The 14826-nt window shown below is 46.1% G+C and overlaps 1 protein-coding gene and 1 long non-coding RNA gene across 2 annotated transcripts in view; one reads left to right on the forward strand and one right to left on the reverse strand.

Moving 5' to 3' along the window:
* Positions 1-1813: 1813 nt before the first annotated feature.
* The window catches only part of LOC120410182, a 28689-nt gene continuing 15676 nt past the window's right edge, over positions 1814-14826 (reverse strand). The window contains exons 2-3 of the long non-coding RNA XR_005602137.1: positions 4554-4751; positions 1814-2355 (exon numbers count right to left, since the gene is read on the reverse strand). This is a non-coding gene — a long non-coding RNA (uncharacterized LOC120410182). The remainder of the gene's footprint in view (positions 2356-4553; positions 4752-14826) is intronic.
* On the forward strand, positions 4317-14303 carry CLRN3 (clarin 3). The gene is made up of 3 exons (XM_010408445.3): positions 4317-4735; positions 10395-10574; positions 12372-14303. Exons 1-3 carry the CDS (start codon positions 4507-4509, stop codon positions 12644-12646), a joined length of 684 nt encoding a protein of 227 aa, XP_010406747.1. The 5' UTR covers positions 4317-4506; the 3' UTR covers positions 12647-14303.

Raw genomic sequence — 14826 nt, forward strand, 5'->3', positions numbered from 1 at the left:
TGGAGAAAAGACACCCTGAGAGATCTTAGAGGCTTTAGTGGAGCTCTGTTGTTTTTGGTAACTACAGACCATGACTTTTGGAGTGAAAAGAAAAATGGAAAATAGATCAATAGTTTAAAAATTTCATTTTAAAACTCCTTATTTTGCCACAATGGCCTGCAGACATTCCCACCAACGATTTTACAGCTTGGAAGTGGGAAGAAACAGGACAATCAGGGAGTCAGATGCTCAGGGAGCTGCTGCTCCCCTTCCCCTGCCAGGGTGGGTGCCCTATGAGACGTTGCAGACGATAAACTTGCCCATGGAAGGATTCATTTCCCATCAAAACTTAATGCTGGATAATTTATTAATCCCAGCATCTTGGAGAAAAGGCAATTTGGGGGCTGTCCCTGCAGCTGCCATGTGTGCAAGGGGTGTTCCCACTTCCCAATATCCTGGCTAACCTGGCAGTGGGAAGCCATTCCCCCTTTTCCTGGCACTCCAGGCCTTTGTCCAAAGAATCCAGAATGGACACAACTCACTCTGGTGCAGATCCGAGGGATGCCCTGGCAGCAACAATGATTTTAAACCAGGATTTTGCACATTTGTGCTGATTCCAGCCTGGTGGCTTTGGGATCTTCCATTTATTTTAATTCCCAGCTGGAAATTCTCCTGGGTTTTTTCCCTATTTTTTTCCCCGTTCCTGCTGGCTGCTGGGGTGACGGGATGGAGCTCCAAGGGGCTGGTGACAATATTCCACCTGTCTGGGAGACAAGATTCCAGTGTGATCCCACTCCAATGTCAGAGCTCAGACATCCACAATTATCCCATGATGGAGCTCTCAGCTGGGAAGTTCTGGGCATTTCCTGGGAAGAAATCTGAGGAAAATTTCCAATGTGTTTGCTTTGTCTTTCAAAAGTACCGTGAAAAAGAAAGGTCAGAGCGAAAGAAGAAATCAGAAGATGGAATTGTGCAAATCCACCCCACAGCAACAGCGGGCAGGGATCCATAAATATTGTGCTCACACCCCTCTCCCAGTTTTCCAAGGAGTTGCTGCAATCATTTGCAGATCAGTTCAGCTTCACATTTCTCAACTCCAGCTCCGATAAAAGCTATGATCCTTTATCCCATTTCCCTCTCCCAGTCCAAAAGGCACAAACAAATCCGTGTTTCCATCGGAATGCTGGCTGCAAAGTGCCAGAGGAAAAAACCTGGATGTCGTTCTTAATATTCTGTAATTTGCTTTAATTCCGATTTATCCGTCATAGAAGAGGGAGAGGCAACATGGGTAACACGTGGCTTGGTCCTACATGGAATCCATGGACCAATCCTGCACACCCTGGAAGTTTTTTGAATCTTTCTGGAGCTGAAGGCTGAAGGAGCTGAGCTCCTCTGCAATCAGACATCGAAAATGGAAATTAAAAAGGATGTCAAGGCTTTGTGGGAGACCCAGGGATGCACCACGAAGGTCAGGCCCAAGGAAAATCCCAAATGTCAGCAGCACTTCCTGCCAAGTCACCTTGCCAGCACTCAGTTGGTTTGAAATTAAATATTTAAACAGAACACAGAATTTTAAAACCACCGGCAGTGAAGTATTGCAGCTGCAGCAGAACTGAGAATAATTTGCAGTGGCTTCACCTTGAATTTCCCTGGCTACTGCTGAGCACAGCTGAGAGCATTGACCTGAGAGCCAAACCTTGGATCCTGCCCTGCTGGCATCCCTCGGGAGAGCGTCCCAGAATCCCAGAATGGTTTGGGTTGGAAAGGACCTTAAAACCCTTCCCTGTCTTGGGCAGGGACACCTTCCACTATCCCAGGATGCTCCAACCTGGCTTTGGACACTTCCAAGGATCCAGGGGCAGCCACAGCTGCTCTGGGCACCCTCACGGGGAAGAATTCCTCCCTCATCTCTGATCCTTCTGCAGCTGTGGGCATCAAACCACCATGGGATTTGTTCCTTTCACATGTAAGAATGTGTTTGCAACATTAAAAAATAGAGGTGCGTGAGATGTTTGAGTTTAAAGGTTTTCCTTTTGTATTTTTACATTCCTGGTTGCTTAAAGCAAACTGACTTAAACAGAATTGAAATACTCACATAAAACCAATCCTTAAAAATGATGGGTAATTTTATGTAGCGAAGGATTCCAGCTCTCTCTGCTGCTCCTCTGGTTCATAACAAATTAATCTGATTTTTCTCTTCTATTGCTGTGCAGGGCTGAGTCAGGATCCGTGGGGGCAGAGTTGATAAGGTGCTGATCAGGAGATATTTTCTCTGAGTCAGAGGAAAGCAATCTCTTCTCCTTTCTCTCAAGTGATGAGGTGTGTCCTGTCAAGCTACAGCTTTAATTCCAGGTTTTATGATGTTTTTACAGGTAGCTGTGAGGAAAAAAAGACAAGGAATCGTAGCTTAGGCAGAGAATAAACCTCAAGGTGACAGGCAAGAAAAAAGCAAATGATGGTCTCATTTACAGAGCAATTCCCTGAGCCACAAGAGAGTTCCAATGATTTGAGCCATAACACTTCGAGCTGAGTCACCAAAAACTGAATATAATTGAGTCGGATTGCAAGGAAGGGAACTCCAGGCTGTTCAGCATGCTCTGAGTGGCTGTTAGTCAGTATTTTTAAAGGGGTGGGTGCTCAATTCATCAAAATTGAAGGAGCTGAAAAATAGTGCCCTGGAAGTTTTTACCGAGACAAACATCACTTCTTAAATATTGATTTTTTTAAACCATTTTTCACACGGGACAAGTGGCCCAGCTGATGGCAGGAGGGCAGCTTTTAGCTCAGTTTATTAGAAAACATCCTTGGATTATAAAGTCTTGGACTATGTCCTTTGGAGAATAGAGCTGGTGGATCAATGAACCTGGAGAGGTGGCTCAGCCTAACAAAGCCTTGCCGTATTTCTGGGGTTAAAGTTTAACTGGGTACAGATCAGAAGGTGAGGCAGGTTTCTTATTACTTTAGACAGGGTAAGAAATTCCCTTTTATTCCTCAGAGTTTAAATCAAATCCTGGCTGACTGGCACTATGTTAATGAAGCATTTAGATTCTGTAGGAATGAAGCTTAAATACTTCTAAAAAAATTAGATTTATTTATTCCTATAAATAATGACCTCAAAAATAGCATCGAAATCTCAAATAGTTTGAAAAATGAAATAAAAATCAAGGCTATATTATGTAAAAGACCAGAAATAAAATATTATAAAATATATAATATAATATAATATAATATAATATATATAATATAAAACCTGATTACTGCTTAAAAGTTTGGGATCAAAAAAATCACGAAACAGAAAAATCTCAGTACAATAACCCTGCTTTGCAGAACAGGCATTTTCTCCTCCCAAAAATTTCTTGCACTTCAAATCCATAAAAAATTCGGGAATCTCTCCGCGTCCTCACAGGACAAAGCAGGGAAGCTTCAGGATGAGAACTCCACAGGTTGATGTAGCAGCACTGTTGAAGCAGATTGTTCCCTAAAGGTTAATTAAAAAGCTCTGGATGATCCAAGAGCAGGGATCCAGTACAAAGTGGGATAATGACATTATAATTAATAGAAATAAAAGCTGATGGAATCTTTATTACTTTACCCTGGCAATAAATTATTAATTTATGTTCCTGGTTTCAGCCCAAAAAAAGGGGGACTGGGTTTATCTCAAATTCTAGAAATTTGGTTTCAGTCTTTTCATTAAGCAATGAAAGTTCTGTCTGATACCATCATTTTACTGGGTTTTGTTGTTGTTTAGGTCAGCTGGGGTTAAAAAAAAATAGAATAGATTTGTTTCAGGATTTCTCCCTTTACATATCCACTGCTTCCCTGAAATGAAGGCCTGCTCAAGGTATTTGTTTCCTCCCTGACAAAACGAGAAAGGGAAGGAGTTAGTCTGTGAAAATAAGTGGAATTTGATTAGGAATTAGAGCTCTTTCTAGAAAATAACCCATTGACAGTAGACAGAACCTCCCTACCCCACCAAAACCCAAGAGCAACCCAGTGTTTTCCCAAATTTAAAGAATTTAACACGTTTCCCAAAGGGATGGTTGGGTAGCTCTTAGGCAAGCTGGGAATTTGAACAGAGAAAGAACATTTTACAACTCTTTACCATAAAACATTAGGCACAGATTTAATAAAAATTCTTTCCAGCCCAGCTATCAGGATTTTAAGAGGAAAAAGCAACAAATCAGGACTCTCCCAGGAGGAGCGAGGTGAGCTGGGAAGGTGCCAGCTCCAGGCTCTGGATGAACCCAGAGCGGTGATCTGGGAAGCGACGCTTTGGCAAGGACCATAAATCATCCATGGACAATTCCTTTGGCCTTTGCCAGGCTGCTTTGGTTGTCTCCATGGCAACACCTTTTCCCCAGAGCAAAGTTCAATTATTTTACATTTTTACTGCTGTTTGCTTAAAGTTTACCAGGATGACTCTGTGCTCGCACAGAGCACGGACAGCACCAAGGAGGAATCACCCTCATGGTAAACCGGACTAAAGGGACCAAAATCCTCTGAACTGGGGGGAAAATCCGTGGAAAGATGCCATCCAGGAGGAAAACATCCATGTTTGCCTCTGCTTTCTGTACCTGTGTGAGCTCCTTCGTGGTGATCTGTGTGGTGCTGGCGACCCCGCAGTGGGTGAGCAGCGACGTTCGGTTCTCCCGCACCAACTCCACCGTCACCGTCAGCCTCACGTACGGCCTCTTCAGTGGCACCTGTGAGCAGTTCGTGGATGCAGGACTCCTGGTGTCCGAAAAAACATTCCAAGGTGAGTGCTGGCACACCTGGAAGTGGATCAGAGGATCACAGACTGCTCTGGGTTGGAAAGACCTTAAAACTCATCCCATTCCCGCCCTGCCATGGGCAGGGACACCTTCCACTATCTCAGGACCCTGTCCAACCTGGCCTTAGACACTTCCAGGGATCCAGGGGCAGCCACAGGCTCCCTGGGAAACCCATTCCAGGGCTTCACCACCCTCACAGGGAGGAATTTCTTCCCAATATCCAATCCAAACCTAAGATCTCCTTGCTCGTGCCGCTGACGGACGTATCCATCCCGTATTCACCTGTAAGTAGAATACTTTAAATGAGAACAAGAATAGCCACAGAACAGTCTGGGGATCCAAGTGGTATAAAATAAGGCCCCCCAAAAGGCACAGAAATGCTGCAGCATTCCTGACAATACCAGCTTATCACCTGTGATCTTGGCCTTCACCTTGGAATGAGGGAAAAACCACAAAATGGGAACTTTCTGTCAAACTGACTTTGATTTTCACAAGTTTGGTGAGGAACAGAAAAGCAGCACTCAGCACTTTATTAAGGGATTTACAAACCTAATTGACCTTCCAGGTTGGTTTTTTTTTAAATTTCATTATGTTAATTTATTGTCTGACTTCAAACATTTTGCCACCTACTACTAAATTAGCACCATTTTGATAGAGAAAGGTTTTAAGGCTGCTGCAGGAAAAAGAATAAAACACACAAAACAACACCCAGAGGTAGATGAACCTGAAAGCTGCTGCCAGGATCAAGGGTTTGCACTTATTTTATCTGCCTTGCTGCCTCATCAAGTTCAGAGCAATAATGCTGGTGACACACAGGAAAGGGAGAAAAGCCACTCGAAAGAAAGCTACCAAAAAACATGAGCAGGTCAAGTAATTTTGAAATATGAGATATGGATTTAACTTAGGTGTAAGGACTGGCACAGGGTGCCCAGAGCAGCTGGGGCTGCCCCTGGATCCCTGGCAGTGCCCAAGGCCAGGCTGGACATTGGGGCTGGGAGCAGCCTGGGACAGTGGGAGGTGTCCCTGCCATGGCAGGGGTGGCACTGGGTGGGCTTTAAGGTCCCTTCCAACCCAAACCAGTCTGGGATTTTAAGATGTTTCAAGAAATATTTTCATTTTTGGTAGGCTGTTGTGAGATGTCCCAGCACAGCAGATGTAAACCTCCAGCTGCTTCCCAGCTCTTCCCCAGCTTCATTTATTCCTGGCATTGCACCTGCAGAAACACCTGAATTCCCACGGTGGCAGAGCTGTGTTACACAAACCTGTCCCCACCATGACATTTATGTTCTCACGAAACCCTGAGCACAGCAGCATTCCCAGCAAAAGGTGGAGCATGGATGGGGATAGTTACGTAACAAGTACAGAGTCCCAAATCATTCAATCTTACTTCACTACAGTCACAGCAGAACAATGAACGTGATTTTTAGAAGAGTCAATAATAAACAAACTAATTTATACGTGGTTATAGCTGCCCATGGCAGCTGGCTGAAGCCCCAAGCCTTGAGCCACGTGGGCAGCTCTGGCTGATTTTAATGGGGCTCCGTGGGAAACGTGGAATCCTGCCCTGGAGAGCTGATGGCAGAGGAGGATCCAGGCTGGCTGCAGTCCAGGGATTGTGCCCTGCCTTTGTCTGCACAGCAGCTCCCACAGCCCAGTCACAGGGCCTGGGTGTTGTGATCGATTTTAATTAGAATTACTGAAAGGAACTCAAAACACTCTGCTGTCAGTGAAAGGTTTCAGTTCTCTGCATGGTCTGCGTTGGTGGTGTTGGGTTTTCCCTCACTGGATTTGGGGTTTTGTGCTTATCACTTACCAAGTGTTGAGAGAACACTTACAAAAAGCTATCTCAACTCTCACCTATCAGTAATTTAGGGATGAATAAAGTGAGCGTCAGGAGCTGTGAGTTTCTTTCCACAGCTGCTGAAGGAAAGTGGAGCTTTGTGAATAATCTAAATATGGGTTTGCCCACATCCCTCATTAGTTCTGTCGGGCAGGTATCCAGAATGAGAAGAACTGACTTTAAATTAATTCTTAGGCTCTGTACTAGGCATGATTATCGTGTTTACATTAAATATTATTTACTGAAGAAATCCTTCCCTGGGAGGGTGGGCAGGCCCTGGCACAGGGTGCCCAGAGCAGCTGGGGCTGCCCCTGGATCCCTGGCAGTGCCCAAGGCCAGGCTGGACATTGGGGCTGGGAGCAGCCTGGGACAGTGGGAGATGTCCCTGCCATGGCAGGGGTGGAATGAGACGTTCTTTAATGTCCCTTCCAGCCCAAACCAGTCTGTTCTATCATTCTATTCCATATATATTTGAAATAGGAAACATGCTTCCTAGAATTCCATACATTCTATCTTTATATTCATATTCATTTACATTCCTGTCCTCCTAAGGCAGGAGAAGCGTTTCCTTTGCTGATATCCTTAAATAAACGGATTTCCAGTGCTATGGAGGAACAAAGTGCTGAGCTTTCTGCACTCTGACATTTCAGACACCAGCAAGAGGAGTTCTAAACATGCTTTTAAATCTCAGCATGATTTAATTTGGTATTTGATTTAAAACCAGTTCTGCCCTGGCTGGGGGCTCTGCTGTGCACCCCACGTGCGTTTCTCAAATGGCATTGTCACATTTGGGTATGGGAAAAGAAGGACAATCCCAGAAGGGTAAATCAGAGTCAAGAACTTGAGGATTATTTTTAGCAGCAGCCCAGGTTGGCTTTTATCAATGACTATTCCAAAGCAGATCATCAACAGCCTTTACAAAAAAACCAACTTGTTTTTTCCAGAAACCACAACATTAAAAGAAATTTCCAAGCACAAAGATGAAAGACTTTGAATATAATTCCTGCCATGCCCTGTGCATGGAGTGCCCAGCCAGGGTGGCTCTTTCCCAGCCTTAACGGAGCAATAAATCACTGCAGCCACTTCCCAGGCCCTGGGGATGAACAGGCAGCCAGAATGCAAAAGTTATTTAATAACCAGAGTCCTCAGAGCCTCCCTGAGCTGTTTGAGTGGTTTGTCTTAGAGAGGAACCACCTATGAATAAAATGCTCTGTCAGAGGGTTTGGCCACAGCTTTGACTGGTCCAAGCCAAACAGGTAGAGCTTGAGCCAGGCTCAGGAAGAGCCACGCCCAGAGAGTCCAGAAGGTCAGGATTATCCAACAGCTGGCAGCCAGCAAGGCCAACAACACCCAAGGAGGACTTTCAAATTCACCACAGCACAGAGGAATCGTTTCACTTTCTAAAATACATGACAACAGATGCTGGAATTCATTCATGTTCTCATCAGTTCCCAGGGATCTCCTGTAAATTTGGAAGCTCTGTTGAGCTCTCCTTGGGATTTTTTGCTTGTTTGGGCTTTTTTCAGTGCTTAATTCCTGATGTGTCATGGGTGATTGTGGAGCTGTAAAAGCTGCTGGGAAGGCTGACTAAGCTCAGTAAAGTCTGGGAAATTCTACCCAAACACGTAAGAATTAAGGGTGAAAACCAAAAGAAGATACAGGAAATTAAGGAGAGACCTGGGCAGACCCTGTTTTCATTCTAGGATGAGGTTGTTTTACACAGATCCGGCTGCAGGTTACAACTGATCCCACTCAAACAGATCAGCTGCTGGAGACTCCTTCCGTCTGCACAGGCTGCTTTAGTTAGGGATAAAACCCCATCAGTTGCCATGAAAAGAGCATTTTCTTTAAAGCCCTCAGCCTTGTGCTGTTGCAGACACGGCTACAACAGCTGGAGGCTGACAAGATGCCATCCCCTAAACTGCAGCTCCGTGTCAGACATAAACAAGATCAACTAGGGGGTGTGAGAGGTGTAGCCAGGCAGTTGTGGAGATGTTCTGAGCGATAAAATTAAGTGAGGCTGCCAGAGGGAAATTACACAAGCCTGTCTGATTTGGCTCCAGACTTATCTCTTCTGCAAGAAATAGATCACAGGTTGTAAGGCTGCGAGGCTGCTTCAGCCTGAGCACAGGGTGCAAGCTGCTCACTTCCATTTCATTGAGTGATATCCCCCGGATGCCCTCCTTTCCTTTTCTTCCAGGAAAATTGCTTAAATTTACAACTGATTTCCATAACACATCCTCACCTGCTGCTGCCTCGAGCAGAAATTAACTTGTACTGCAGTATTAGATAAAATGTGAGAGGAATTCTCCTTTCCATTCCTTTCCAACAGCTCTTTTTATTATATTTATTCCTCTTTATGGGTTTTTACTCCTTTTTTTTTCCTTCTGCTGTGATTTCTGCCATTTATGCACTACCTGAATATTTTGCAATAATGGCTCTGTATCAAGAACAGCACAGAAAGGGAATTTTCCTACAGAAATCTGTCTCTCACAACATCTATTTGAACAGAGAGCTCCAAAACATTGTCCTTGTATTTGTTGCAACATAAAGCAGCCACAGGCACATTATAGCTGCCTTTTCAGTCTTTAAATTGAGAAGAGGAAAAGAATTCACCTCCACAAAATACACTTTGAGGCTATTGCATTTGGGGTTGAGTCTCTTGTTATCAGCAACTTGTCGAGTAACTGGGAGGATTTAGGCAAAAATTGGTGACAGTTCTGAAGGGTTTGACCACAAGAGCCATGGACATGTGGCCGGGAGCTACAGCAGGGAATGATCTGGGAATAAGCCAGGGAAAAAGGAGAGGGAGCAGGATGTGGGGTCAGGGCCATGTGCCCACAAAGCTCAGCCCTGTGGGAGCCAAACCCTCCACGAACCCCGTCCTGTCCTGGTGGGAAAACAGCAGGAGCTGCTCCTTTATTTTAAAAGAAGGTACCAGTCCTGCCTCCAGCAAGCTTTTCCTGCAGGGCATGCAGACAGATCCAGTCAGGAGATGAGCTCAACCACCCTCATCTGCCCCTGGATGACCACACTCAGATTTATTTGCCCTGCAAATGCAGCTGACCCATCCAGGCAGCAGCTTTAATGCACTTTGGGAAGGATTTCCCCGTGAAATTTATTGCACGTGAGGGACTGCTGCTTTATCGAAAGGAAATACAACTGGAGCAGAGCTCTACATTGGAGCAGGGTTTTAAATTGGCATTTGTGGAGGTTACCAGACACTGGCAGAGGAACACCCAGATTTCTGATCCACTTTAGGCAGAAAATTCCTGTCTGGCCACGTCCAGAGGAAATATCTACAGAAGTATTAAGGACAGAAGTTTACTACCCACTAACCTGCAGAATTAGCAGACAAGAATTTATTTCAGCCCCACATTCCTTCACCCCATGTTTCGGTTTGGATTCATTGCTGTGTCCAATCCTCCTGCTCTTTCTTCATCCCCATCCCTACAGATCAGCCAGACCTCTGCTCATTAGCTTTTAATTACAGCCCTGGCAGGAGGTCATAACATGGGCTGAGCCCACGTGGCTGGGCAGGGCAGGTTGTCACAGAATCATGGAATATTCACGTAGGAAAAGCTCTCCAAGATAACTGAGTCCAACCTTTAATCACTAAACCACGTCCCCCGGCACCACAGCCACTTTAGAACACTTCCAGGCATGGTGACTCCCTGGTCAATGCTTGACCACCCTTTTTCTGTGAGCAAACTTTCCCACATCTCCACTCGAACCCCCTCTGGCACGAGCTGGGGCCGTGTCCTTTCCTGCTGTCCCTGTCCCCTGACCCCGCTGTGTTTCAGTCGCAGACGCCCTGAGCAGCGCCAGGAGCAGAAGCCTGAACGTTGCCATCATCGTGGTGCTGGTGCTGGCTCTGCTGAGCTCCCTGCTCAGCTCTGGCTTCACCTGCACCAACGCTGTCAGCAACCCCTACCAGACATTCCTGGGACCCGTCGGAGTCTACACCTGGAATTCCGTGTGCGGTGAGTAGCGCGTGTTCCCGTGGATTCCGGGATGAAGGAATAGCTGCGAAAGGGAACACTTGGAAATGCATTCTGTTCTGTGGGTTTCCTTTGTAACTGTGCCTGCTGGGACACCCGAAAAGCATCTTTGAAATACCAGTAAAATACATTATATAACAATAAAACAATATTCATATAATAGTATTTATAGGGAGGCAGCAGCTTGGAGGAGTGAGCCCTGGCAAAAATTATTTCAGTCTTTAAAAAAGCAAAAAGTCACAGGTGAAAATAAGTTTAAACATTCCCTAAGCATGAAAAACAATTGGAGGGGATGCTGAGTCATTAGAGCTGGGAACCTGTCCAAGAACCCCACGTTCTTGCTTGGATTGAGCCCGGCTGCTCCCAACCCTCCCTGTGCTGCTCTGGCCACGACCACAGATCTCACACTTGATTAGTCTCGAGAGGATTAGGTGTTCCTCTAATAATAGGTTTGCACTTGAATAATTTCCTTTTAAGACATCTGATTAGAGAGTACTTCAGCACAGGTATTTTGTCCCTCAAAAGCTCTTCAGGTCCAGGGAAGAAGTGTCCCCAGCAGCACCACGCTGTCCTGGGGACACAGCCAGCCCTCAGTGGGAAGGGAGCAGTGCAGATAATCTTAATTATAGCAAGTACAGGTGAGGCGTGAAAATCACCCATTTTTAACACAGATGCTGAAGCAGCTGTGAAACGCAGTAAGAAAAGTGAACAAAAGCTAAATTAGATAATTATTCACTTCTGAGACAGGTAGATCATTGTCTCATCACAAGAGAGGGTTTTTCCTGAGCCCAGCACCCTGAACCTGCAAGCTCTGACTGAAATGAAAGGACCAAAATAAATATTGGGGAGAAAATAAAATTCTCATGTTGGCTGAGGGTTGTGGTTACTTTTAACAGCCCTGCAAGTGCTGTGACCTGGAAGTTCATTTTGCTGTGGGTGTATTTTTATGGGAAATCACGCATCATTTAATGGGGGAGGTCATCTTGGAGGCTCCTAATCCTCCTACAGCGTCCTCCTGAATAAAAAATGAAGCTGTTTCAGCGTGAGCTGGGGTGGGATGAGGTGCCTGGAGAGAAGGAATGGAACTGTTCCGCCAGAGTTCAGAGATTACAGCTCTGTTGGCACGAGGAAAGCAGAGATGTAAGAGCAATATTGAGTTAAATGTCAAAGCAACTGAACTCCTTTTACATTTGGGAGGCTGTAAGAAATAGAGACAGACCTAATAAGACATCACATTTTGGCTCATGCCAGACTGATACAATAATTCAAGCTGTAAAGAACAGGAGACCTCCAAGTTTAAGCTCTTGGGCCACCCCTGAGCACAGACCAGGCTGCTCAGGGCTTTATCCAGCTGTGATATTTATCCAGCTGTGATATTTATCCAGCTGTGAGACTGCCCATCCATGGATTTGGGCTCGTATCAAACAGGCATTGACAAATCACCAAAGGGGTGAATACACAATACTGCTCAGCCCTAAATTCAGTGAAAAAGAGTTGAATTAAATGGCCTTATCTAAGACTAATCAGTGAGAATCTAATCATTTTCAATTATATCTTTGCCTGTATCAAAACACCTGGCAGATACTATTGGGTGGGGCAAAAATTCTTTAAATGCCCCCATAGTTTATTAATGATAAATATTAGATAAATTGATTAAAATACCTGGATTAGGACAAGAATTAAAGCAGACTGTAAGTCACTACATAAATAACATTGCAGTTTCTCCTCTAAAATGTTATATTTTATATAAAATTATAATTTTGTATTTCTATTTTCTAGGAGTCCTCACCCTCATAGCCATGATTCTTTTCCCTGTGAATGTCCAAGGAAACAGCCTGTCTCAAGAACTGGCCCAGGGATGTTCCACCTCTCCACAGACACACCTTGGATCCAAACACAACTACGGATATTCCTACTGGATCATGCTGCTCATCCTTTTCCTGAACATTGCTTCTCTCGTCATCATCTATTTCTATGACCACGCCAGATATTCCAAGAAGAAAGAGCAGGAAAGACCCATTGAAAATGCACCAAAGGATGTTATCCTGTTTTAAGGACACCTTGGAAAAGGGGGTGTGCAGGAGGATTCATGTGGACAGCAGATTTCTGTTTGCTCTGAACTGTGTGCGCAGTTCAATTCCCAAATTGTTGTGAGGACACCAAAGCCTCTTTCGGTTTCAGCTGCCTTCAGGCCTGGGCAGCAGGATCAAAGACATCGTTTGAGTTGTGTGGGATTTGGGATCTCGAGGGACAGGAAGAGTGTAAACACCAGGATCCCTTGGGATCAGCAGAAATGGTCACAGAAGTGCTGGTGCTCCATCTTCTCCTTTCTCTGCTCAGGGATGTCCTGCAGGTCTGGAGGCTCCTGGTCATGCCAGGAACTGCCCTTGTGGCCAAAACCCACAGAACACAGTGCTGGAGTCCCCATCCCTGCGGGGATTGAACAGCCCTGGGGATGTGGCACTTGGGGACATGGGGCAGTGGTGGCCTTGGCGGTGCTGGGAATGGTTGGACTCCATGGATTTCCCAACCTAAACGATTCTACAATTCCACAGCAGCAGAGAAGCCCAGTAGCTACAGGTTATTAATGGATAGGAGCATTAGGGAAATCTTGTCTGGGGCTCTTTGCAGACCTTTGAGCACTGCCAAGAGCAAAGGGCACTGCCACACCTTGGGCAGCTGTGCCCGGCCCCCTCTCCACACATCTCTGCCTGGCACAAAGTCCCCCCAGCTGGATTATCAGTGATGACTGATGGCCAGGGCCATCCCTTTGCCCAGTTTAATGAGTATTTACTGTGCTCACAAAGGCTGTAGAACTGCCCAGGAGTGGGGAGCTCCCTTCTCATTCCTCCAAGGGAAGGGAGCAGAGGGACCTTGGGACAGATCCTGCTCAGAGCACAGGCTCACTGTGGTCAGCACTTCTGCTCCTTTGTCCCTCACCTTTGCAGCCAGCAGAGACCTTTTCTTTTCTTTCCTTTAAAAAGGAAAAAAAAAAGCCTCATTTTCCTTTGCAGTGTGAATTTCAGTTGTGCTCCATATCTGTCCTGTGATACAAGAGGTGCTCGTGGAGATAAGAAAGCATTTTGAAGAGGGGATGAGGAGATACAAGAGGTGAATCCTCACTTTTTATGTCAGAAAAGCAAAGTTTGGAGATGAAAGCAGCCAGCACTTTGTGCAGCTGTGCTTTCACAGGAACCAGAGCAGAGGGATTTTCCTTCCTGCTTAAAAGGGTGGTGAGGGCAGAGGGGGGAATAAAATAAAAAAGAGTTTCTAAGAGTTGAGGGTGGCACAGGTCAATAAAATCAGGGATGATCTTTGCTCTGCGTGACTGGAAGTGCCGGCGAGGGCTGTAAACATTGCGGTGGAGCTGGCCCCGGGCCAGCTTTGCCAGTTTTGCTTCGGCTGCAAAAATTTTCACAGTTTCAGCGTTCATCTGTCACTGTTGGACCCAGCCAGCATCCGTCACACGCCACAGCTCCGCTCAGAGCGGCCTGGTGGAGGAACAGAGTCAGAATAATGCGGGAGGAGCAAGAATTCCTGCTCTGGAGAGCAGGAGCTTCCCACTGCCTGGGAGTTCCTGGTGCATCGAAGCACTGGTTTGGGAAATGAAATAAATCCTGCTTTTGGATGCCTGTTGGGAGCACGTGGCCCTGTTAAAAATCAGTCTGGAGGTCTCTTGTTTGCCTGCAGACACTAAAAAGTCACTGTGTAACGAGGACTCACCTGCTTTGATGTGAGCACAGATCAAAGTCACCACAAGGCTAAAAAACCCCGATTTAAACAGGAGTTCAAGTTGTAGGTGACTAACGAGGCTGCCTCGGGATTCTTCCTCTGGATGTTTTATCTCAAATTAAGGGCAGGAATTCCCTTCCCAGGCACCAAGAGCTGCTCTCAGGCACGCTGTGCTCGCTGGCAGCTGCTGCTGCGGGGATGGAGCAGGCGGGATGGGGCCGGGAAGAGCCTCAGGTGCCCCAAGGAGCAGCCGCGCATCCCTGCACGGGTGAACCCCCCAACCCCGGCTGGGCAAGCACAAGGCACGGACGAAGTGAACGCACAGAGCTGGCACCAACTTGGCACCCTGTGCTTCCCTAAAATTCCCTGCTAGCGCTGGGCAGTGGCAGCAGAGGGGGGGTTATCATTTATAGGGTGCCTCTGGATCCCTGGAAGTGTCCAAAGCCAGGCTGGTGCAGCCCGGGGTAGTGGGAGGCGTCCCTGCCCATGGAACTGGATGAGT

The sequence above is a fragment of the Corvus cornix genome, chromosome 6 (assembly GCF_000738735.6).
Source record: "Corvus cornix cornix isolate S_Up_H32 chromosome 6, ASM73873v5, whole genome shotgun sequence".
In the NCBI taxonomy this organism is placed as follows: domain Eukaryota; kingdom Metazoa; phylum Chordata; class Aves; order Passeriformes; family Corvidae; genus Corvus; species Corvus cornix.